This window comes from Microchirus variegatus (assembly GCF_963457635.1).
Source record: "Microchirus variegatus genome assembly, chromosome: 15".
Lineage (NCBI taxonomy): Eukaryota > Metazoa > Chordata > Actinopteri > Pleuronectiformes > Soleidae > Microchirus > Microchirus variegatus.
This window is the reverse complement of record NC_139816.1, coordinates 9,130,653-9,155,287: the sequence shown is the minus strand read 5'-3', so window position 1 is coordinate 9,155,287 and position 24,635 is coordinate 9,130,653. Positions and strand designations below refer to the sequence as shown.

The window sequence follows — 24,635 nt, the reverse complement described above, 5'->3', positions numbered from 1 at the left end:
CACTCATTATTCATCATTGTGCCAACAGCCAAATTGTGAGTTTCAGATGAGTGACATTTATGTTCTTCTCCTCTTTATTGTGCCACCCACCTAAGCAGTTCTCTCCCGCAGAGAGGACGAAGTAAAACAGCCACGGCGCCTGGCTCTGTGCTGCTGAGGAGGAGCCGATGGTGGCCTGGAGGGAGCTGAGGAAGGCCTCGAACGGGAATGAGAGACGGAGGTCGGACAGCGCCGGAATAAAGAAGTGAAAGATCTGCTCGGTAAACGGCGCCGCGATGAACCCCTCGGTAAAGGCTGCGAATACAAACTGCCTACAAAGACAAAAAGACAAGACGTGCTTTGAACAACACACTAAATGCTGATAAATATAATATAAATAAACTGACAGAAAAGTTCACTCTAACATTGACCCAGCATTTCTTGTCTTGTGTATACATAGTCCTCTCCAAACAGATGCTGTTCTGTGTGACTCAGTCAAACACATCTGGTGGAGTCCAGTCAGATAATTAGCTGTCGGAGTCGCTGTGTACACAAGTTCCTCTCACTCCCCGCCTTGCTTTTCTTCAAAGAAGAAAAGAGGTCTTCATGTTGTTTGTTATTAAGAATGTCTCACACCGAGGGCAAACAGCCCGATATTCTGCACTTTGGCGAGCGAGCGAGTCTTGAAGGGCATTTTATGGCCTTGTTGTAAATTGGCCTCAGAAGCAATTACTGCCTTCAACCACTGACTGGAGGAGGAAAAAAAACTGCTGTGGTTTGTCCGATCAGTTTAATGGACAATTTAAGGAGCATTCACTGGGCACGACCACTTTTCCATCCGGCGAACGTGAAGTTTACTCTTTTTTTTTTTTTTTTTTTACCAAACATGCAACTTTTTGGGAGCGCTACAGCCAAGGTTAACTTTCAAATTTCCATACTTTTCCAGATTCACAGATTCACAGACTTCTCAGAGGATTTTTCAGTCAATATTAAACACCTGAATACCAATTGTTCGAGGATTATTATGTAAATAAATGGTTTTAAAATCCTTCACTAATTTTTCATGAAACCAGCCCTCGGAAAACTTGCATCGACCAATGACGCTGTCGCAGCCGACAATAGGTGGCTGGCTCGACGAAACGCAAGGAAAATAATAAATAAATGAGAATCGCAGTCAGTAACAGTAACCATGGTAACTCGACACTATTCTACAGCCAGCTTGATAAGTCTCATATCATCTACAGATAGGTTATGTTGCGTTAGTAACTTGTTTTGATTTGTATATATTAATACATTTCATTTTACAAAGTGAGATAATAGTCAGGAAATGACACAAACATTTTTCCATACTTTTTTTCCTTTTTTCCGTACTTATCCAGACCTGGAAATTAGTCTAATTAAATTGTAAAATTGTGTAGGAACCCTGAACTTCAAAATAAGTGTATAAACAAATCGAGCTTCTCAAATAAATCATGCTTATTTTCTTATGCTGAGTAATGACATATTTAAAACAATACAGTATGCAGCTAAATCATTGTGGAATTAACTAAATTCATGCTTAGTTACAGTTTTGAAGAAAATCTACTTTTGGGCTATAACTTTTTTGCAAAGAATCAAGTTCAGTCAAATGTATAATGACCCATAACTAGTTAGAAAAATTCCAAACACCTTATTAACAGTGCTGACACCATTACGTTGAAACATGATCTAATGTTTACACTGCCGTACCTTGCGCCTGTTGTGCAGGAGGAGTAGGTAAAGTGCAGTGGTTTGAGGATGTGCTCCAACAATGTGCTTGCCAGAGGGACAGAGGGAGAGTCGCTGTACTCTAGACTGGCCGGAAGTCTGTGATTCACCAGAATGTACAGCGACTTGTAGTATCCTAGAAGAGAAGAGAAGAGGAAAAGAAGCAGTTAATAAATAAGGAATCGAACACAGATTTTCAGCGCTAAGATTAGTTCACACAGAACTGATGGAAAACATTCGTAAACGTACCTTTCTGTACCATATAGTGCAAAATCTGCTCGAGTAATGAAGCTACATAATTAGGATCTGGAATAACAGGAAGATAGGTTCGTTCTGAAGAAAAGATTTCTAGCATCCGCATGGGAACGGACACATTTAAATTTTCGTCCTTGCAGTTCTGCAGCAGTCTGGGAGAGGAAATTGAAAAACAGGAATGAGTAACAGTCGATAGTGAAAGTGTCTTAACGCTGATGAATCTACCGTCTAAAAATAGTAATCCATAAAATGTTTTTTTTTTTTTGATGACAATACCTGCAGCAGAAGCCTAAGATCCTCTTGATCTGAAACATACACGTCTGCTTCTGTGGGCCCACCAACAACTTCACAAATTGATTGTTGTGTTTGACCAGATTCTGACACAACCATATCTTTCAAGACACAACAAAAAGAAACAGGTATACATTTAGATCTCTCGCTAAGCAAATGTATCATGTAAAGCAAATTACAATGACATTGTGAATCCTTACCAATCTATGTGCATCCACACTCTGTCTGTAAAAAAATATGAGCTGTCTTGATAGGAGGCAGAGAATGGGACCGTCCAAGACGCGATGAGCGCCGCCTGTGTGCGTCTGACTCACACATTCATCAAAACTGGCTCTCTGGGCAGCATACTGGAAGAGAAAGGGGAAATGTTGCAAGTACTAAACATGACTAAATGTACACTGTAAAATGAAATCATTACCATGTGGAATTTAATGAATCCCCCAACTCATAACAAACTCCCTCCAGATCAGCTTAAAGTGGTGAACCTGTGTCTATAAACAGGAGTTTTCCTTACTCTTACTTCAGCATCATTTCAAAATACTTTGTTTGACTCAAGACCATCTTACTACAAGCGAAAATCCTATCGCATATGTGTTTATTTTCATCTGAAGGTGATGTATGACATCTTAAGGAGACGACTGTGTATAACGACTTTGCAAACGTACCTGTCGCTTCAAGTCCTGGTAGCCGCGTATGTAGGACTGAATGATGATGGCATTCTTCAGACGTCTTCTTTCATCCTGCGTGAAAAAGAACACAGCTTATGTGGCAGCATTTAAACATTTCAAACTTAATCCTAAAGGTTGTGGGTGTTTTCTCTTAGTTTAGGTTCAAATGTACAAGTAGTCTTGTTTTCCACAAAGACAAAAATCGGAATCCTTCAGTTAGGAACAAAATAAGAGCATGCAGTGAAATTAAAACCTAGTTGATATCTGGAATGTACATCCACCCTGAGAGACATCCAATTTATGTGGACATTGTTAAGTACTGTAAACAGTTGAGGGGACAAGACTGGGACATGTTTGTAACGAGTCTGACAGCATAGTTGTGTCCACTGCCACTGTGGTTGTGTGTGCATCAATATGTGGCCATGTGCATAGGCAAAACTAACAGATAGTAAACAAAGTAATGTGCAATTGAGATAAACAAACGTCTGCTCGCCCTGGTCTAACATGAATTCACATTTCCAACATGAGATAAAGTCACGGTTGTTGTGCCGACTAAAAATAAATCAATGATGCGTGGGCACTGGGAAATGTAAAAATAACGTGGAAGTGAAACTACAGCGTGTAAGAGTTTGCCAAGTCTAAGGCATGCATTTTCAGGAATGTGGCCACGTGCTTCCCCAAACCACCTCCTAATGTGGCTTTTGAGATCACATCACCATAAGTGCAGATTGGGTGCGTTCAGTCTTGAACTTAGAGCTGTCCACTTCTGATTGAATCACTCACAACAGATAATAGCACCAGGTCTGAATGGGATCTAAGACTTGTTCTAGTAGAAAAACACCACACAAAGTCAGTTACCTCTCTTTTCCTTCTTTCTTCTTGAGTGCGGTGCAGCAGAGATGCTTTCTCCTCCTGAAAAACAGCATTTAGAGAAAGAGAAACATACTATACAATCAGTACTGACTTACTTACAGAGATCTCCATCAACTCTGTGAGAAATCTCAAGATACTGACTGACCTTTTTACTCGCTCCTCCAAGAGACACCTTGGGTCTTGTCTTGAACTCTCCCTCAAAGCTAAACATTGTTAGATTTTTCCCATTGACTGATTCAGATTTCTAGAAAAAGACAAAGTGACACAAGTGGAACATTAAAAATCGTGACTTGGCTACTACCTGCACAAGGTGAACATCGGCTAATATGTTATACAACGATTACATCACGTTGGTGTGTGTTTACTATCATTTTTGAAGGGGCAAAATACAACAGACTTAAACCGCAGCATGTGCTACTGTTTGACGATACGATCGATTGTTCGGTTGAGCTACTTTTACGGCTGACAGCTTCAATTTGGATACAATTTGGATACAATAGTTAGCTAACCGGTCAACTTAGCTAGCTAATGACTCAGCAGCTGTCTACATCTAAAAACAACGCAGCTTTACACAATCCGACTCCAAACAACAACGAAGACACACCGTTACAAACCATTTATTAGTGCCAAGTCACAGTGGTGACTCATATATTTATAAATATCGTGGTTTTTGTCGGCGTTTAGCACGGTGGCTAGTTAGCACAGCAGCGGAGCGCACACACACACATGCTGACTTTACGGGGGTGTCTTTCTACCCCATGTCCTTTTTGACATCGCTCATACTACAGGAGACTCATGTGAGAATAGTGGACCAACAACCCGTGAATCGTTTACCTTAAACTCGTGAATTAAGGGGCGAAACGGAAACAATAACACAGAGAAGGCAGTTTAGCTTAATCCAAACGTCAAGTCTTCCTTTCCTCCTCTATCCAAACATCAACACTTTGCAAAGGAAGAGCCGGGTGAGCTGTTTCCGGTTCCGGCAAAGCAGGTAGCTGATTGGACAGAATACGTGCCAATGACAGCTTAAACCCGCCCCTCGAAGAGACCCATATGTCTGTGTTTATTACTTCTTTCCTGGTCCTCATAGAGACCAAAACCTGGTCCTCATGAGGCAGAACCTCATTTCTGAGGAACTGGTTGATTTTAGGACTGTTTTATTGTATTTGGTTTAAGGTTAGGGATCATGCCTTTATAGGGATGAAGTTAGTTGTGGTTTGGTTGAGTTTATATGTTAACTGTTTACAAGACTTTGATGTAATATTATTTAGAATTTTAGAGTTTAGAATGAACTTGAAGATTGTTTTGATATTGACATCATCATCTCCGAGCTCCTGAAAGACTGTTGGTGGCACTAATTTCATAACCTGAGATGAAAAACATATATTCTCACTGTCACCGATCGTTCTTATCCAATGTCTATTTACACATGTATATTTGTTGTGTTGAGTACAACTTTTTTCTTAATCCTAATCCTGTTTTGTGTCCTTGTGTGTGCACTTTATTAGCTGTGAAGCAAAGTGCTATAGAAATAGACTCTGCTTGCTTGTATCCTGAAAATATTCCATATACTCTTAAACTTAATCGACTGCTTGACTTGCACCAAACAGTGGTTAAGTGACAACTACTTGCAACGAAACCCAGACTGAGACACTCATTTTTGCACCTGATGATGAAATCCCTCATATTACACAAGCATAACACAGCATAACCTCGGAAACTTGGGTTTGATTTTTGACCCAGCAACGTCACTCATGAATCTGAATGTTTTTGTGTCTATGTTTTTTTCCATTGACTCTTTTATTATTTATTGTAGCCTATTTATTTTATTGTAAAAAAATGTTTACATCAAAGGAATTATAAAAAAAACTGTACTTTTTTGATAGGGAGAAGGACAGACAGACATTTCTGGAATTAATAGAGAGAAGAAATGTTGTGATTCTGCTTTTCTTATTTCTTTCTTGTTCTTCACCGATCATAGTTTCATGGCAGAAACAGTTTCTCTACTACCTTTCAAATCCGAACAAATCCACCAGTGAAGTTAATAATAACCTCATTATTATTATTCCATCACATAAAGATCAAGGGCAAAAATCACATTAAGACCAACCCACGATAACTGCTTGCAACACTGATTATTATTGTAATTAATAACAATAACTATAATATTAATCATTATCGTTTAAATTAAACATAAGCCAACAACGTGTTGTCATAATATTCATTGTGCAACACAAAGCGTATATATCTAGAAAATGGTGAAAGTTCATATACTGCATATATTTAGAGCTGCCCTTGAAGCCATTTTTATTATTAGGAACTGTGTTACGCTAGATTGAACTTGTACATAATTGTGTGTTGATATCAGGCCTAAATTACATGTGGTGTACCTCATGGCTCAGGCATTGGACACATTGTTTTCTACATCATATCATAAAAAAGTGTTAGGCCTGGACAGCTAGAATTTAGAATATAATATATAGATCTAGTCAAAAAAGGGCCATATTTTTGAAAAAAAGACGTAATAATATTTATGATGATATTTCACATAATTTCACATTATAAGTGATTGTTTTGATATGGAAAGGAAAAAAGTTTACAATATCAACATATTCATGACATAGTAAACATAGTAATATAGTAGCATAATAACATAACATAGTAATAAAAAAACATACAGAAATAACTAATTTAGAGCTGCAACTAACAATTATATTTGTGATCAATTCATCTGTCGATTATTTTCCTGTTTACCTGAAAATATTCACATTTAAGAAGCTAAAACTATCAGAAATCTTGTTTTAATCATGAAAAAAGCTTCAAATCATTTATCAAAATAGTTGACGATTAGTTTAGTAATCGATAAATAATCAATTAATTGACTAATTGTTTCAGCTCTAAACTCATTATGAGTTGATATTAATTGGTGGGCCACATGCAATTGATTTGGGGGCCGTATGTGGCCCCCGGGCCGCCAGTTTGAGACCCCTAATATAGATCATTAATTTGTCCTTTTGCAATTACTACATTGCATCTTCAGCCGCTTATCTGTGCCTCTCTCACATCATAGACATTTTTACTCGTCGGGGTAAATGATAAGTACACCGGTGATTGGAAGTGATAATCAAGAGAAAGTATTTCTGCTCCTCGGTATCTCCGAAGACCAACGTCCAGCTGGCAGAAGACCACACTTCATCATCTTCATTATAGTTTTTGAAGCAATTAGCTTCACAATGTATCACAGAAATGGCTTCAAAACAATATCCCTACAAAAGACGGGCTTATATTTAAATTAAAAAGTCATCCTTTACATGTCCAGCTGTAACCACGACAGTGAAACACAGTGTCTGCCAACATGTACGTCAATTATGAGGCTTCCATACCTTGTATTTGTTAAAATAATGACATATTTAGCCCTTTAAGGTACTACTCAACCATTTGGTCGACCACACTTTAAGTCACCATATCTCACTAAAAAATGCATCAAGCTGAACTCACTAACTCTTAATTAATGTGACTTGATCTGAATGTTGTACTTTATGATATATGCAAACCAGGTTTATTATGAACAGACATCTCAACCGTTTGGTAGAGGCCTGTATCTGAAACACTGTAGGGTCTAATTTGAAAAAAAAAAAAAAAAAATGTTGTTATTGTTATCTTAAGTACATAAAATAAATTAAGAAAAAAATGCAAATAAATAATTTTTCCTTTGCTTTTTTCTTAGTGCATACCTTAAAGGGTTAACCTCTTATCTGCATCATGTGTTTGATTTTTGTTTGGTTTTTTTGTCACATGATCACAGGTCACATAATATAGCACATTTTTTCATTATTATTATAATTTTTAGTTGCTGTTTTGTCCTTTATTTTGTCAACAAATTGATGATCTATTCCACTGGGATTTCCACAGACTGATCGAATGAATGCTCTAAAAGCATGAAGATAATTGTTTGATCAATAAGTTCTGATTGGGCCTGTATATTACAGCCTATATACTGTGAGCTTATATATAGCACATGTTTGCCTACACCAGACTCCTCTTTATTCATAAGAGGCCTGAGACAAATGAAGTGTATTGAATTTCATGAAGACTTTGAGATGAAGGCGTCTCTTTCACTCTCAGATAATAGTCTGACATTGACAATGATATTGATATTTTTACAGTGATGAGGCAGCACGTGGGACAAATCATCAGACAAGTGGGGGGAAAAAAATGAAGCAGTTTCATGGGAGAGACCATTTGTGTATAACTGCGCCCATTTGTTGCGCCAGAGGAGACAGCGCAGGTCCCTTTAAATTGCCTTTTCATAATGAACACATTTGCCGAACGTAATTAATATATAAGCTGTCCCGATTTGTCACTTTGATTTGTATTTTTAGTTAATTGTGAAAGTAATTATGGAGCAAATTAACAGCTTTCAGGAAAGACCAGGGTTTTAGGGGTCTGGTTCCATCTTGGGCGCCCTTATTAATTTCGCTGCGCGCGGGATGTGATGAAAAGGAGCGATAAATCTGCTGATCGGTGAAGGCCAATACTAAATGGCTCCATATTTCACCCGCTGCTTTAATAGAAATATTCATGGGAGGAGGACCTTTAATGAAATTAAAGCTGAGGTGGGGGGGGGGGGGGGGGACACGGCGCATGCAGCTCGCGCGGGCGCGTGGCGAGCGAGAGTCCGGCTCTTATAATAACAAGAAGAAGAACGATAATAATGTGCAGAATAATGTGGAGAAACTGCAGAATACGAATCCATGTGTTGCCGTTCACGTATTTGAATTTAATCAGAGCAAATTAACAGATAAAAAATAATCCGAATTCAACTCCATTTGTTGCATCGTGGATCCATTTTGTCCAAATGGCTGATTCGGTGGCACAAGTGGACCAATTAGTGGATTGACCACCTCCTCTCTCCACATCTCCACCCACGCGCGTCCCTCCCACATCAATCTGCCCGTTATCATCCTGTAATCGCTCATGATCATCAAGGTCCACAATTAAACGGCGATCCTTTACGTGGAAAACTACGCGCTGACTTGTTGATTTCCCCCGAGCAAATAAACGTCCCGCAGCGCGCGCTCAGCTGATGAATTGACAAAAACTAATCAGCTTTATTGGTAGACAGGTTAAGGGCAGCGGGGTGTCAATAATTCTCATCTTGACCTCCTCTTCCATTAACTTTAAGTGGCTTATTAGACCGAAGTCACCGGGAGCCACAGGCCTATTACATCCCGCGCCTCATCACACTTCAGGGCTTTCGATCACAAATATTTTTTTTTTGTGTGCTGATCAAAGGTTGCGCCTAAAAAAAAAATTGTTGCTCATTTCACCAAAGCAAAATATCAAAACACTATGACAAATTTAGAATAACATCATATTAGAAGCAGTGAGGGTGGAACCGGATTGATTTGGTTAAACGGTTCTATTATGACGCGTCTGTCACCTCCAGGTTTGGGGAGCGACAGAAGGCTTTCACTTCAATTTCCCTGTTGGCCTCTCAGTGCGCATATGCTCTTTTTTGCGCATAGGGTAGACTATATATTGTTTTGCATATATATATTAGTATATATTGTTTTTAAATATGTGTTTATATATATATATATATACACATATTTTAAAATCAATAATCAAAGATATTACACTGACAATTCTGTTCTAACAGATCATCATCAGTATTTGTGTTGCTGTATTTTCTGAGTTGAAGTCTAAATGTTGATTCAAATTTTGCTTGAAATAAACCCTGAACATACAGAAAAATAAATAAATAAATAAAGATGTTGATTAATAATATGGAATATTTGTGTTATTGGCTGTTACTCATGTTGGTTTCATCAGATGGATGCTTATTCACTGTATATTAAATAGAGCAGCACCAAATGGTAACAAAATAATAATAATATTGCAATTATATTCAACTGATATTACAATTCAACATTGGCAGGATTGCTCATATGTGCATCATAAAGATCATTTGCACAAAAATATGTGCAGATGATGATTTTTATTTTGATGGTCTCCTATACTCTGCACATTTAATCTCCTTTAACATTGTTATTATGTTATGTTATGTGATTGTCTGCCAAGATGGAAATTAGTTTTGGGCTATAATCTTGCATATTTGCATATTTACATATGTACTGTCCTTTAAAAACCTAAATGCATTTTTTTTGTTTTGATTTTGTTAAATTAAACGTTTATTCTGACTTGAAGAGCAACATTGAACCAGTGAATTGTTTGCAGCATGCAGAATTTTTACCATAATGCAGTTTTGTACAAAATAAATCAGAATACTTTCAGAGTCAGTCAGTTATGCATGATTTGGATAATTAATGATATATATAAAATATCTTATATATAAGAGCAAATAATTTGACCTTTAGTGGTTTTATTGTGTTTATTGTATCATTTCTTATTGTGCTGTTTTTATATATCATATCATATATATATATAAAACTGAAGCTTTTATTGTCATGTTTTGGTTCTTTTCCTCTAACTGCACAATGATTTGACAGCAGTGACGCAGCCAACAGTTGTGCTGTACAGTGATTACAGCAGAGAGTGGCGTTGTTGGGTCCCGCACACAGCTTTGGGACAGCCCACTGCAAACCGCTGCACCAATCACCTCCATGTGACGGGGATTAAGTGTGACACGGAGCTGCTTGCCTCACACTCCGGACCCGCATCATAACTTCACAGAGGTGGGAAAACGCCGCCGACTTCTCCTCCGTTTAACCAGGAGCATCAGCAGCAGCAGCAGCAGCGACAAGGAAGCGCACCGTGGTGGCACCAATGGAGAAGTCCAAAAACTTCCGCATTGACGCGCTTTTAGCAGTCGATACACCCAAAGTGCAGACTTCTCCACTGGCGCTGGTGACTTCTCTATCCTCCTCCTCCTCATCTTCCTCCATCCCGACGTCTGGGAGCGTGTCGGCTCCGGACCTGATCTCCGAGTCTTTACGCGCAGAGACGCCGTCCCCGCCGAGGATTTCCACCTGCGGCCTGATTCCAAAACCGGGTTTCCTCAACAGTCCGCACGGCATGGTTGGATTACACCCGCAGAGCACCGCAGGGATCCCCGCACAGGCTCTCTACGGCCATCCCATGTACACGTACTCTGCGGCTGCCCTCGCAGGCCAACACCCTGCTCTGTCATACTCGTACCCGCACAGTTCCCATCACCACCACGCCAACGATCCCATCAAACTGACCGCCAGCACCTTCCAGCTGGACCACTGGCTGCGCGTGTCCACGGCCGGGATGATGCTGCCCAAAATGTCTGACTTTAATTGTGAGTATTACCCCCGTTTTATTCCACAAACATATAAAGACAGACATGTATATTTCAATTTTTATGCATCCAAGAGAATCTGAATGTTTGATGGAATCGTGCGTAAAACAAACTCGGCATATTGACTCTATTTCGGTATAAAAATCAGATTCTGGAGACTTTCATTTCTCCCAGATTATATGGTGTGTGCATGAACAGGCTGTCACTGTGTGATGGCTTTTTCTGCAGAGGAACTAAAATGGACAGATAATGGACAGAGAGAGGAAAGTCGCAGAGGGGTGTGAAACCCACAGTCGACATGCTGTTTGCACACCAGATAACTGCCTTTTTGTTTCCGCTCGTTTTTAACAGATTTGGGTCAAAACGGAGTGGCAAATAACTTCTTCTGTGGACATATTCATTCATTTTGTGTCTTCATTATTGTACAATATCCTCAATCTCGCAGCTGCATTTTGCTGGATCGAAGACTCCAGTGCTGCATCCATGTGCCATATAATGATTATTTTTTGCATTTAATCAGGGCAAATAATCACAATAAAGTGTTAATTTTAGAAAAGCTGGGGGAAAAAAAAGCTGGTGATGACTTAAAAAGATTAAAATAAATGTTTTTTTGTTGTTGTTTTGTTTTGGTCTTGCAGCTCAGGCGCAGTCCAACTTGCTCGGCAAGTGCAGGAGACCCAGGACCGCGTTCACGAGTCAGCAGCTGCTGGAGCTGGAGCATCAGTTCAAACTGAACAAGTATCTGTCGAGACCAAAGCGCTTTGAAGTGGCCACGTCGCTCATGTTGACAGAGACGCAGGTAAATTACGCCTCATGCCTCTAGATTTAAATCATTTTATACCATGATGGTGACATTTTTAATGAAATAATAATACAAATATTTAACATATTTAAAATAATGGACACGTTATTTTTCTTTTTAACTTTACTTATTCTATACAATGTTTACCTTATTGGCAGAACTTTTTATTTTTTTTATTTAATCTTTATTTTACCGGGATAATCCCATTAATATTGCAAATCTTAGCAGGTGCATTCATTTTATTATTATTACTATTATTATTATTTGTTCTTAATATGTGCACGTATCACATTGATACCAACAAAAAAGTGAAAAATGAGTCGAAGATTCAAATATCAAACATAAGAAAAACACCAACATGACAAGAGACACATAAGTGTTTTTGTGATTATTTAAATATAATACTAATTTCATTCATAAAAAATAATATATATACATTTTTTTCAGTGTTCACCAAAGAGGTCAGTGTCAGGTGGATCGATTACGCACACTTTACGCACAATTATATTTTCTTCTTTTTATGATATTTTATAACTTGGGATTAGGGATTGTATGATACATATATAAAATTAAAGTATAAAAGGTAAATAAATGAGAAACAAGTGTTAAAATGATTTGTTTTCGGGGATGCTGTTGCCAAACTGGACATTAGGTCACAATGCGCACTCGCTTCTTTTCAAACCAAATAAACTAAATACAAATTAAATGTGTGTTTTCTTTCTTCTTTTAACTTTAGGTGAAAATTTGGTTCCAGAACAGACGAATGAAGTGGAAACGGAGTAAGAAGGCCAAGGAGCAGGCCGCCCAGGAGGCCGAGAAGCAAAAGGGCACCAAGGGCGGCCAGGAGAAATCGGACGGACACGATCAGTCGGATTATCACAGCAAGACAGACTCAAAAAACGGCAGAATAAGAGACTGCAGAGACAGTGACGACGACGAGGGCGAGACTTTCCTGTACAACTCATCAGACTGCTCCTCAGACGACGAGAGGAATCACACCAGTGACATCAGTCCACAGCCCTGAAGATTCACCATCATAATATTAATTATCATGATAATAATAATAATAATAATAATAATGACTGTGGGGGGGATTCTCACTGTAAAACGCAGGTGCATGTAATCCAAACCTCTAATCCACTGGAATAAATGAGCATTTTTTTTTGTTATGGAATCATACAAATATAGGTAAAAAAAAAAAATAACTCAAAGTGTAAAAAAAAACCAAAAAAAAACATGCAATAGAAACGCAGCACTGCAGTTCAACTGTGATGTTACATCGCTGTAAACTGGACCAGGACGGTGCAAAAATCTACATATTGTGATTAATTCCCATAAAAAAAAAAAAGGAAAAACACACACAAACAAATACTCTGCTGCCATTTGTCTTGTTTGTTTGTGGTGTTAAATATAGTGTGTGTGCCATGTCATACTGGAAAAAAATAATAATGTTATTATGTTTATTTTTCTATAACTGTATTTATAAAAAACGGTCATACCAGTGCATGCTAAATTATTGTTTAGCGTCTATCTTGGTGGGGGAAAATGTGAAATAAAACGGTTTTTAATATAAAATCATCTGTAATTATTATTATTTTTTTTGGATTTATGACGCACTTGCAGCAGAGTTTGCGCCTGCAGCCTCTGCTGCTGCTGCTGCTGCGGACACAGGCGTGCGTTATTCTCCCTTGCTCTGACAGGTGGGGTCATGGGAATTACTGTTAATAGCTGCTGTCGGATCTGTGCAAACGTGCAGTGAGAGCAAACAGCGAGGCAGGCAGCAGACGGAGGAAACATTTCACACCACACTAGCAATGGGGCTCGTCTTAATAAAGCCTTTAAGCGGCTGCTTGAGCGACAACTGGAGGCTGTGTGCGCAGGCAACTTTTTCAGAGGTGAAATCATTCTGCAGCTCCAACGATATGCACAGAAGCTCTTTTCAGTGTGTCAAGTGTGATTTAAATGTTCAGGTTTACAGTTGTTTTGGTCATATTTGCAGTTTGAATTGCCTTTTTTTGAAGGTCACTCCACAAAAATGGTCAAATTTTAAGAAATAATTGCCATAATTATCAATTATCAAATTTTAATTTAATGCAATCCAAAAAATTCCATTAGGATCACTTTCCAAATGTACCTGTGGCACGACTTCAATGCTGAAAATTTGAATAAACTATTAATCTGTCCATAAAATGTCAGTAAATGTGAAAAAAACATTTCATTGGTGCCTACCAAATCTCAAAACTATTTAAATTAAAGGATCTCTTTGTTACCCCTTTAAGGTACTACTCAACCATTTGGTCGACCACACTTTAAGTCACTATATCTCATTGAAAACTCACAAACACTTAATGTCACTTGTTCTGAATGTTGTACTTTATGAATTATGCAAACCAGACGTCTCAACCGTTTGGTAGAGGACTGTATCTGAAATATAGTAGGGTCTAATTAAAAAAAAAAGAAGATATTGATTGTCGTTATTGTTATCATAAGTAAATAAAAGAAAAAAATTTAAAAAATGCAAAGAAATAATTTTTCCTTTGCTTTTTTCTTGGTGCGTTTAGAACATTAAACTGCAAAAAAAACACACTTGTCCATACGATGAATCGTCGCAGCCTGACCTTAAACCTTTTCCTCCATTTTAAAACCGTATGATAACACTGCACGGCGTCTCCTGCACGTGTACTTACACTATGCAACAGAGCACAAAAACACCTCTCACTTACTATCACAGTTCCCGCCGTCATCAGCGTTCGACTACACAGCGAGAGAGTTGACTGATTATGTGCCATTTGTAACAGGATTACTGCAGGATCTGCCGCTTATCTCCAGCTGTTTGCTTTAGCACACTAAATCAAAGTTCAGCCCAGGGTCAAAGCCCAAGCAGAGAGCAGCAGGTAAAAGCTGGGAGGCAAGTGTGTGGCTCACGGGCCGCAGACAATGGCCAGTGTATGGGCTCGCACAGTGAGCCCATTGATGCCACTATCTGTCACTTTTTTTTTTTTTCTCACAGGTTTGCTCCATTTTCTCACCGAGAAACACCTCCAAGGAGGGATGCTGTCTTTGTCGCCGAGACGCTGAATCATATCTGCGTTCACATGAGACCCGGTGAGGACATTTCCTCTGGCTGACCTTGGTGGCCCATTCCTGACCTCAGATCCCAGCTCCAGACTTAGACCGACACAGGCCGCACCAATGGAGCTAATTAATGGGCGCAAGTATCAAATGTAACAGAGCACCTCTGCTATGCTAACCACGCGGGGGCTGATACTGATGTCAGCGAGCAAACGGGTCATTTCATTAGGGCGTGTAAACAGTGAATGAACAACGCCGGCATCCCTTCTATTGTCAGCAGGTGGAAAAGTGGCAACAGCGACATTCGTACATACAAATGTGTGTGCGTTAAAGGTGGGGAAAAAAAAGGATGTCAATAGTCTGGATAAAGCCCAGAGAGAGGCGGTTCAAGGCGTCTGGAACAGTGTGATATTAACTCTTGTCGTACACTGCCTCCATGAGGGCAGTCGCAGGAAGAAAACTGTAATATCTTCCCCCTAAAGCTAACACATAATGTGAAAAACCTATGTGAGATCTGTACAATCTGATATGAATGTGAATACATTTAGTCCAAAATAGTCCCAAAATTAAAGCTGTTTAAAAGAATAAAAATATGTACAAAGACACTGATTCAATATCAAAAGAGATGGTTTTTTTTTAAAATAAACTGCATTTCACTCCCAACAAGTCCTCTTATATATGTTCCGCAGTTCCGTGTCGTGTGTTTTACAGTTTGAGCTTGGCCTCTTTGGCGTCCATGGCCGCGGTGGCGACCCGGGCGCGCTCCGACAGCAGCGCTGCTTGCTCAGCTGCTCCCTGTGACTGGACATTCTTCAGCAGGAAGTGGCTGATGAAAAGCTTCAAGCCCTCCCGCAGCATTCCTAGCTTGGGAATTCCTGAGATCCTGGCAGACGACGAGAACAATGAGGGACATTGATTTTTCTTTTTTTCCCCAGACTTTCACATGGCTCACGGCAGTGAAAGAGTAAAGGTGTGGTTTACGAGATGTGGGCTAACATTGGTTTAAAACGTGCCTTAAAGCCATGTTAGCAGCATCACTTGTACACTAAAAAAGATAATCCTCAACAGTCCAGACTGCAGACTAATAAATGTAACTTTTCCATTATACAGTTCTAGCACGAATCGGCTCTACTTGACTCGACTCGTTTTGGGTATATTCACATCCTTTGTGAGCGGGGTCGTCATAGCACAATTGCACGAAAAAGCGGTATGACATAATTTTATAGGCGACTTCCAGCTCTCTCTGGATCTTCGTCAGCCGCTAAACAAAGGAACATCTGCACCTCGTCAACGGACCGTGGTGTTATTAAAAATGGCAGTACTATACCTCATGGAAAAGCTAAAAAATAACAAGTCAAGTTGTGCCAGAACTGTATAATAGAAAAACGACTCAAATCACCGCTTCCTAACCCAAGTGTGTCAGGAAGCTACCTTATTGCTACCAGGTATAATTTTGTACATCTTAGTTTGCTTAATAAACCTCTGCTAGCAAGGCTCTTGATTAAGAACATTTAAAAATGCTTATTCTCAGGCTACAAAGACCAAATAATACACATACAAAACTACCTTGGGTTAGTATTTTCAGTTTCAACTGATAAAACCTCCTGAATGTCACACATTAACCCTTTAAATATTGTATCTGATGATTTCTCCTCTGGTGGCACAGTGGGATTCAGTAAGATGAAAACTCTCCTTCTATCCTGACTTCATGATGTCATAGCTGTGAATATTATGTTGGAAAAAAAAGTGAAGTCAATGAAACTCACCTTCCGAAAATGCTCGCCAAGTCCTCCGGTTCACTTTCCTTTAGTAGTTTGATCAGCACCTGACGCAGGAAGCGCACTGTGGGCTTGTCGAGTTCCCCAAACTCTATCACCTGCACAGAAAAATCACAGCGTTAGACTGTAATAAATGTGATTTCATTCAGTTTCAGTGATCAAAACCATGAACATGACATAGTGAATAGGAGTGGGTCAAATATGAATCATCAGGTGTTGCTACCTCATGTCTCCACAAGTTTTCATTGGGATAATGGCGGAGAAAGCTACGATAAGAGATTTAGAGATCGATTTTATGCACTATGTTCTCTATGTTGTGAATAAATAGAGAAATCCTGAACTTTTAACTTTTCAAGGATGATTTGTTTTCATCACTTATCGCAATGTATCACTGTATGATTGTCTTCCAATACACTACTGTTCAAAAGTTTGGGGTCACCTACACAATTTTTTTGTGTTTTAAAAGTCACACTTTTATTCATCAAAAGAGTTGCAAAATGAATAGAAAATATAGTCAAGACATTGACAAGATTAGAAATAATGATTTTTTTTAGCTGTGTCAACATCATTGCACAAGGGTTTTCTAATCATCCAATAGTCTTCTAACACCATTTGCAAACACAATGTACCATTAGAACACTGGAAATGGGCCTCTATACACCTATGTACATATTCCATTAAAAACAAGACGTTTGCAGCTAGAATAGTCGTTTACCACATTAACAATGTAATTTTACCACATTAACAATGTATAGAGTGTATTTCTGTTTAATTTAATGTTATATTCATTGCTTTTCCCTCAAAAACAAAGACATTTTCTAAGTGACCCCAAACTTTTGAAAGGCTGTGTATATTGATTATCACAGAATTATCGTTGTTCTGCGATATTAGCCCATGTGGTTCCCTCCCCTAGTAGTGGAAGCTTCATGTTGTGCATTTCTTACTTTGAGTATAGCGAGCGAGAGGCTCTTCCCCTGCAGGAAGCGTGTGACCAGCTGCACCAGGTTGTTGAAGGTGTTGCTGTGAAGGCTGGACATCTCCCTGAACTTGTCCCAGAGGCTGAACTGAAAAGTCATCTAGGAATCAAATTGAAAGATTCATCAGGGAAACTTCTTCCCAGCACAGGTAACCCCCCCCCCCCCCCCCCCTAATTCCACTCCAGTTTACATGTGAAAAGCAAACATTCCCAGCAGCCAGCGTCGGCGCTCTTTGATGAGGACAATGGTCATCAGTCTGTGTGTTGCAGACCGATGTGGCCTAACGTGGCAGCTAAGTAGGAAGTGTGGTCTCGCCCCCCGCCATTGTTTGGAGTCAAATAATATCAGAGGTGAGAGAGGTGTGAGAGACTCCCACAGTGGTGAGGTGACCTGCAGGCCACAGGCAGGTCACACACACACAGATTAAGACACTGGGTGGTCACGGTCTCACGCAGAGTGGGTGTCTTTGACTTCACCTCCACGTAAACTGTACAGTAGCTTTAAAAACACAACTTATTAATACAAAAGGCCTCCATAGCTTTAAAAAAAAACTGTGAAAAAACAATATTTACTTATGAACAATTATATATCTCTACAGTTTATAATAATAATAATAATAATAATGCATTATATTTAAGGCGCCTTTCAAGACACTCAAGGTCGCCGTACAAAAAAAAAAAAAAAAAAAAATGTAGTATGTTAACTTCTAAAAAAACTACAGAGAGCAATGGTTGCATTGGTGCACATATAAGATGTTAAACAAGAGCAAAAGCAAATGATATTACAGGAAATTGAAGTAAATATAGGACGATAAAGACTATAGTGCAATTGTTTACATATAGAATGTGAATATAAAGTATGGAAATTCAGCAATGTGATTATGGTGTTGTGATAATATGGATTCTATTTGTATTAACTTGGAAGTGAGGGAACTTTGGTGAACAAGTACCTGGAAGCGACGGTCGTGGGCGCAGAACTTTTCACCGAGAACGGCGTAGAAGGCGTTAAAGGTCTTCTCCTGCAGACAACAGTCCATTAGAACGTGGACGATCTCTCGCTCCTGCTTGTCCTTCAGCCCCATCCTTCAAAACATGAGAAAGAAAAGCCATTCTAATACCAAAAAAATTTAAATAAAAACAAATTCTGTGACAGATTTGTTCCCAACCTCAGCAGCTTCTCAAAAGCATCCAGGTAATCTTCGCTGGTCATAAGAACGCAGAAGATGTTTCGTCTGACTTCCGTGTTCATCCGCTGTTTCCTCGCCAGCTCTAAAACTTTGCCACTGAACTGAGACAAAAAATATAAATAATTATTTCCTATAAATCATCAAATTTCATCAAAGGACTATCAGTGCTTCTGCAGACTTGCTCGAGTACAAAATCGTACTTAAATCGGTGTGAACATTTCAACGCAAATGAGGAACTATGTCAAAAGAAGAATTTAATAACTGTATAATTAAATTGTAAAACGAATACAAGTATGAATAAAAGAGTCATGCATGTGGTCATTAATGACGATCATTTTCATCTGAGGTCTCCAACACTGAGCTGACACAACAGTGACCTCCTGGGGCTGAAAATAGTGTGTACATTCAGCACATGATTAACTTTGTGTTTGCTCTCTTCTCGCTCTATCTGTCTAATTACTGTCCCTCTGTATCTCTTCCCCCCCCTCACCTCTTCTGCTTTATCACCCATCTTTTCCTCCTGATGTCTCCCATCACTTCTTTTCCCTCACCTTCACCTAGTATGTACGAATTGTGGGAAATTGTGGGGTTTCTCTTTGTAATACTCTGTAAAGTATGTACAGATAATGCGTCTTATTAGTTTGGTCTTTATAGACCAAATAAATCTAGAAAAGCACTCGGAGAGCGCAGACTGCCGCCAAGGCAGCTCATTTCTTGGATGTGCCTACAAAATACCCCCTGCCGGCGCGCCTGGGTCAGACAGCGAGTGTTGTAACCAGTGATAGCGTCTACGGATCACAGCCAAACTTTAATCACTTGTTCCTGGTCTCATAGCGGACATTTCCTGAAAATTTCATCTAAATCCGCCCCATGACTTAACAAGTTATGTTGGTCACCAACAGACAAACAAACTCCAACGAAAACATGGCGGGAGGTCAACAAAGTAGGAATTAATATACTTCTTTAGATACTGCAACGCATTCCTCTTTCTCCTCACCTGTCCCATAGCAGGGTCCTGTTTCGCGCTCGCGTTCCCCGGTTCGCCGATCATGGGCGCTCCGCTCCACGAGGAGCCGACGATCCACCAGCGGCCGACTTGCTCGGCGACCAGGAGGTTGTCCAGAGAAACCCTCAGTTTCACGTCGCTGCCTCCTGCGATGCGGCTGATCTGAGTGTCACAGCGAATAAAAACCAACAAGAGTGTTAGATTATTTACTGCAGAGAGAGCGACCTTCAATTCAGTGATGGTCAGGCTGAAAGCTTTGACAACTCTGACTCTACACTACCGTTCAAAAGTTTGGGGTCACTTAGAAATGTCCTTATTTTTTAAGGAAAAGCACTTTTTTTCAATGAATATAACATTAAATGAATCAGAAATACACTCTATACAAGGGGTGTCAAACTCATTTTCACTGAGGGCCACATCAGCATAATTTTACCCTCAAAGAGCCAGATGTAACTGTCATACAGAATAAAAGTAACTAAATGTAACCAAATATAATGTAAAATAAATGTAACTACTCTGTAAAATATTGATAAATAACTTTCTGTACTTATTCAATTTCACTCATCGCATGACGCATGTAATGATACACTGCGATCTAGTGGTGGGATGCCGTCACTTTGTGGGTAACACAATCGCCATGCATTGTGTAGTTTATTGTCAACACACGCCTTAACAGCAGCATAGACCTATTTTAACATGGATTTTTAAGACCAATTAATCACTTGTGGACCACATAAAATGATGTGGCGGGCCACATCTGGCCCCCAGGCCTTGAGTTTGACACGTGCTCTATACATTATATATATATATTCTAGCTTTTAATGGAATATGTACATAGGTGTATAGAGGCCCATTTCCAGTGTTCTAATGGTACATTGTGTGCTAATCATGTTAGAAGGCTATTGGATGATTAGAAAACCCTTGTGCAATTATCGAGACTATGTTTTCTATTCATTTTGCAACTCCTTTGATGAATAAAAGTGTGACTTTTAATGCAAAACACACAAAAAATGTATAGGTGACCCCAACCTTTTGAACGGTGGTGTATAAAAATAGTGTTTTGGAGCCACCTGGTGGTCAATGTGAAAGCTACCATAAAATCAGTGAGTGTACAAAATATAACATTAGATTATTTAAGAGTAAATATAGTACTATTGTAACAATCACTCACCAAAGTCCTCTGCAGCTTCCTCAGTTTCTCCACAGGCTCAGGGTCGTAGCCGGGGATTTTCCGCATGTCATTGTTCTTCAAAGCCAACATGGTTTCCAACATGAAACGCACCTGAAAACAAGTTTACACATGCTTTTATAAAGATAAGCTCAGTCAATTATCTATTTCATGTGTTTTAAAATGTCTCTTAAACTCGCTGTTGCCCCACTTACCCTGGTTTGGTCCTGAAACTTCGTCCCCAAATCGGTGGCCTTGCGCTGGGCTTCAGAGATGAGCTCCTTCAGCGCCAGAGCGTCGTCTTTCCTCAAGGCGAAGCCGACGTTTTTCAGCACGAACAGAACCAACTCGATGTCTTTCTCTGCAAACGTTCCCACTAAGAGTTTGAGGATGTCAAAGATGAGGAGGGAATGCACCACGTGGAAGTTGTAGAGGTGAGCGACGATGGCCACCAGGTTGTTGCACTCTTTGCTTTCACTTGGGCTCTTGTACAAATCATCAAACTTTCGCACGACCGTCTCCAGGAAATTGGCTCCCACCTGGAAAACAAGGAAAATCGAACGTTTTAGATTTGAAAACAATTATACTGTTAGACTCGTGGATGCTACCAACTTGATTACATTTGATATCAGAAAAAATTAGGTGTAAGCCCACCCCCAGAGTGTAACCCAATTTTATAAGCTCACCTAAAACACACAAGGTTTCTGCACATAGAACTGAGCCAAAGCTTCAGTCTTGCAAGGTTTGACATCCCAAGATTTAAACAAAAATGCCTGAAACTTAAAAGGAAAACAGGGAGTATGTGGACTTTTCCAACACTTAAAAACTGTCTCTCTACTCTGTTCTGTCTGTTAATCCCATAACTGTCCAACAGTTCACTTGATAGCATTCAAACTTGGCGGCTGAATTACTAAGGGCACTACAGGGTGCAGTGCCGACCTTGACGTCATTTGGACAAGAAACGCAAGAGACATCAGTCAAACAAAACAAAGAAAAAAAAGGTTACTAGTATAGTAATGATCAACTTAATTAACATCTTAACGGCTACAACAGAGAACACTACAGTGACTTTCTTTACCTCCAGTCCGACGGTGTGATGGAGGACGCTGACCAGCAGCACGTGCTCCATCAGAAGTCTGTCGGGCATCAGGGTGGGCGTGACGCAGGCGGCGAGCAGCACCTCCGTCAGCGTGTCGTTCATGTCCTTCCTGCTGCAGCTCATGTACAGCTCCTCTAACTGACTGCAAATGGACGCCACGTTGGCCTCGCTCAGCCTGAAGAAACGTATTCATATTATTTGTAATTTAAAAGTGAACATCGTGTGAAAATCCATCCACTTTGTTGCCTGACAGTCTTTTTTCTTCTTCTGTGGGGTTTAAACAGAGTTTGCGTCAGTGATGTTGCTTTACTGCCATCTACTGGAATTAGAAAACTCCTACACTCCCCAGTCTGCCATTCCGTCTCATCCTCTTGTCTCCACTCCATCATCCTCTCCTCAGTCTCATCTTCTTCATGACAGTTTTCACATTTTATAAATTAGATTATTTAAATAATAGTAATAGAAGATTAATTACCCAAAAGGTTAGATCACAGCAAAATTAATATCTACAAGCTTTAATCTGTGGATTATACTGTATATCCTTGGGTTTATTATGGCTAATTTAAACAAGAATTGTGGGATAACATGTGGGATACACATTTATATGAAGAATGAATGCTGGGATCTTCACATTAAAAGTATCTTAAATGTATTGTCGCACTGTAGCAGAGCACTTACCTGTTCACCAGGCCTTTCACGTTTCTCTGCAATTTCACGAGCTCGGCTTTACGTTTGTCATCTCCACTGTTGCGCAAGTGAGGCATGACATATTTTCCTGTAGTCGAGGAGACCTAGACATGAGAGGAAGAGAGCAAACTATGATTACTTCTGTTGTGTAGCATCTGTGATATAGATGCTGAAGTCAACTCACAGTCTCAGGCTTGGATTCTGACGCCTTTGTGGTAGGAGTGTCTGTTTCTTCCTCAGATTCTCCTTCATTTTCATCACTTTCCTCCATCTCTTCTTGGTCATCCTCCATTTCCTCCGCTTCCTCCTCATCAACCATTTCATCCTCCTCTGCAGCCTCCTCCTCCTCCTCCTCCTCATCATCATCAGGTGAGCCCATGTCTTCATCACTGCCTTCACTCTCCATACCATCTCCTAGATCTCCATCTCCATCCGACAGTTCAGAGTCATTCTCATCAAGCTTTTCAAAGTTGGCTTTGGCCATGTCCATGTCATCGTCATCATCATACACAGCTGCAGCTGAGGAGCCAGAGTCAAGTACACCGAGGATGTAATCGAGCCCGTCAGCCACAAAGGACTGTGGGAGAGTCTTTTTGTTTTTCCTTTTGTTCATTCCCAGGAATCGCTCCAGTTTCTTTATTTCTCTGTCCTCTTGTTCGTTTGCTTCCTGAAGAGCAATTTTTCTTGACTCTTGAAGCTTGTTCACTTTCTTACCTTTCTTGGAAGATTTCGGTGTTTTGGAGTTACCTGGCTTCTCTGCAGGAACACTAACATCCGGCTCTGCATGTGTTTTGGACTCCTCTTCGCTTGCTTTCTCACCTTTCTTCTTCTTCTTCTTGTTCTTTTTCAGCACCTGCGGCTGTTTCTCAGCTGAGTTCTCGCCGCCACCAGAGGGCAAAGTGAGAGTTTTGTTGCCCTCGTAATGACTCTTCATTGTGGCTTTCTTCAGCTTCCTCTTCTCCTTGCGTAGCTCCTTTCTGCTCTTCTTCTTCACAAACCTCACCCCGTGGTCGTGCTCTGCTTCTTCGGTGCCACTTTTGCTTTTGACAAAGTCGCCCACAGCAGTGATGCATTTCTGAAACACTGCGTTGTTTTTCTTCTTCTTGCTGTTCTGCTTCCATTTCACCTTCATCTCTGCGTCTTAAAATATCCACTGGCGTGAATATAAACCTTAAACCGAGCTCGTTTAATACACGGTTGGTCAGTAGAACGATTTAAAAGTGATAGAACGTATGCACATGTATCTCCATGAGGATTCTCGGAGACGCAGGGTCACTAATCACTTCCGGGTCACGCCAGTGAGGAGGTGGCGCCTGATGATGATGTCATTTATTTTGGGGCGGTTATTTTTTTCTTTTCCTTTTTTCTTTTTTTTTCTTTTACAGCCCGTAGCGGGATTTCCTCCCATGTAAACTGCCTTTTAACCAGCCAGGGTTACTTTGCTGTGCAGAGAGGACTCGTTTTGACAGCGGCTATTTGTGAGAGCTAGCATGTAGCGAGTACTGTAGCTTTACTCGTATTTGCAATATGAAGAATGGAAGAAGACGATGTCACTATCAGAGAGCAGAATTTCCACAGCCAAGTTCGGGAGTACATTGTAAGTAGTGCGGATGCTAACCGAGGGGCTAGCTGGCTAGCGACGTCCTCCATTGACTTACACAGCAACGGTAGCTAACGTTAGCATCACTTTGACAGTTTTTTGACTCGGCAGAAATGTACCGAAGCTCGGCGCTTCGTTCCGAAGAGCGCATTCAAATGTG

General features: G+C 40.0%; 4 protein-coding genes across 6 annotated transcripts in view; 2 read left to right on the top strand and 2 right to left on the bottom strand.

Annotated features, from left to right (window-relative positions):
- ube3c (ubiquitin protein ligase E3C) overlaps window positions 1-4,770 on the bottom strand; it is a 30,777-nt gene extending 26,007 nt beyond the window's left edge. For all 3 annotated transcript variants that reach the window (XM_083901998.1, XM_083901999.1, XM_083902000.1), the window contains exons 1-9: window positions 4,647-4,770; window positions 3,958-4,056; window positions 3,798-3,851; window positions 2,937-3,011; window positions 2,472-2,618; window positions 2,257-2,372; window positions 1,975-2,132; window positions 1,708-1,861; window positions 91-311 (exon numbers count right to left, since the gene is read on the bottom strand). In XM_083901998.1, coding sequence (XP_083758124.1) covers window positions 91-311; window positions 1,708-1,861; window positions 1,975-2,132; window positions 2,257-2,372; window positions 2,472-2,618; window positions 2,937-3,011; window positions 3,798-3,851; window positions 3,958-4,023 — 991 coding nt within the window. In that variant the 5' untranslated portion in view covers window positions 4,024-4,056; window positions 4,647-4,770. The remainder of the gene's footprint in view (window positions 1-90; window positions 312-1,707; window positions 1,862-1,974; window positions 2,133-2,256; window positions 2,373-2,471; window positions 2,619-2,936; window positions 3,012-3,797; window positions 3,852-3,957; window positions 4,057-4,646) is intronic.
- Window positions 4,771-10,601: 5,831 nt separating this feature from the next.
- mnx1 (motor neuron and pancreas homeobox 1) lies at window positions 10,602-12,926 on the top strand (the record flags this gene model as incomplete). Its single annotated transcript, XM_083901690.1, has 3 exons — window positions 10,602-11,100; window positions 11,739-11,899; window positions 12,639-12,926. 3 exons carry the CDS (start codon window positions 10,602-10,604, stop codon window positions 12,924-12,926), a joined length of 948 nt encoding a protein of 315 aa, XP_083757816.1.
- Window positions 12,927-15,368: 2,442 nt separating this feature from the next.
- On the bottom strand, window positions 15,369-24,110 carry nom1 (nucleolar protein with MIF4G domain 1). Its single transcript, XM_083902034.1, has 11 exons — window positions 23,060-24,110; window positions 22,867-22,979; window positions 22,168-22,363; window positions 21,305-21,628; window positions 21,093-21,203; window positions 19,913-20,083; window positions 18,895-19,016; window positions 18,679-18,811; window positions 17,697-17,828; window positions 16,741-16,850; window positions 15,369-15,857 (listed from the first exon to the last, which is right to left on the bottom strand). The coding sequence occupies exons 1-11, from the start codon at window positions 24,005-24,007 to the stop codon at window positions 15,680-15,682; spliced, it is 2,538 nt and encodes an 845-aa protein (XP_083758160.1). The 5' UTR covers window positions 24,008-24,110; the 3' UTR covers window positions 15,369-15,679.
- A 188-nt stretch (window positions 24,111-24,298) lies between these two features.
- Window positions 24,299-24,635, top strand: part of lmbr1 (limb development membrane protein 1) — a 33,080-nt gene continuing 32,743 nt past the window's right edge. The window contains exon 1 of the mRNA XM_083901290.1: window positions 24,299-24,472. Coding sequence (XP_083757416.1) covers window positions 24,410-24,472 — 63 coding nt within the window. The 5' untranslated portion in view covers window positions 24,299-24,409. The remainder of the gene's footprint in view (window positions 24,473-24,635) is intronic.

Excerpts from the sequence above, each read along its gene's own strand:
- nom1 (XM_083902034.1), bottom strand. The coding sequence starts at position 24,007 with ATGAAGGTGAAATGGAAGCAGAACAGCAAGAAGAAGAAAAACAACGCA. Across the intron at positions 22,980-23,059 it reads CAGAATCCAAGCCTGAGACT|GTCTCCTCGACTACAGGAAA; the intron begins GTGAGTTGACTT and ends TCTCATGTCTAG. Across the intron at positions 15,858-16,740 it reads TTGGCGAGCATTTTCGGAAG|GATCTCAGGAATTCCCAAGC; the intron begins GTGAGTTTCATT and ends GTCGTCTGCCAG.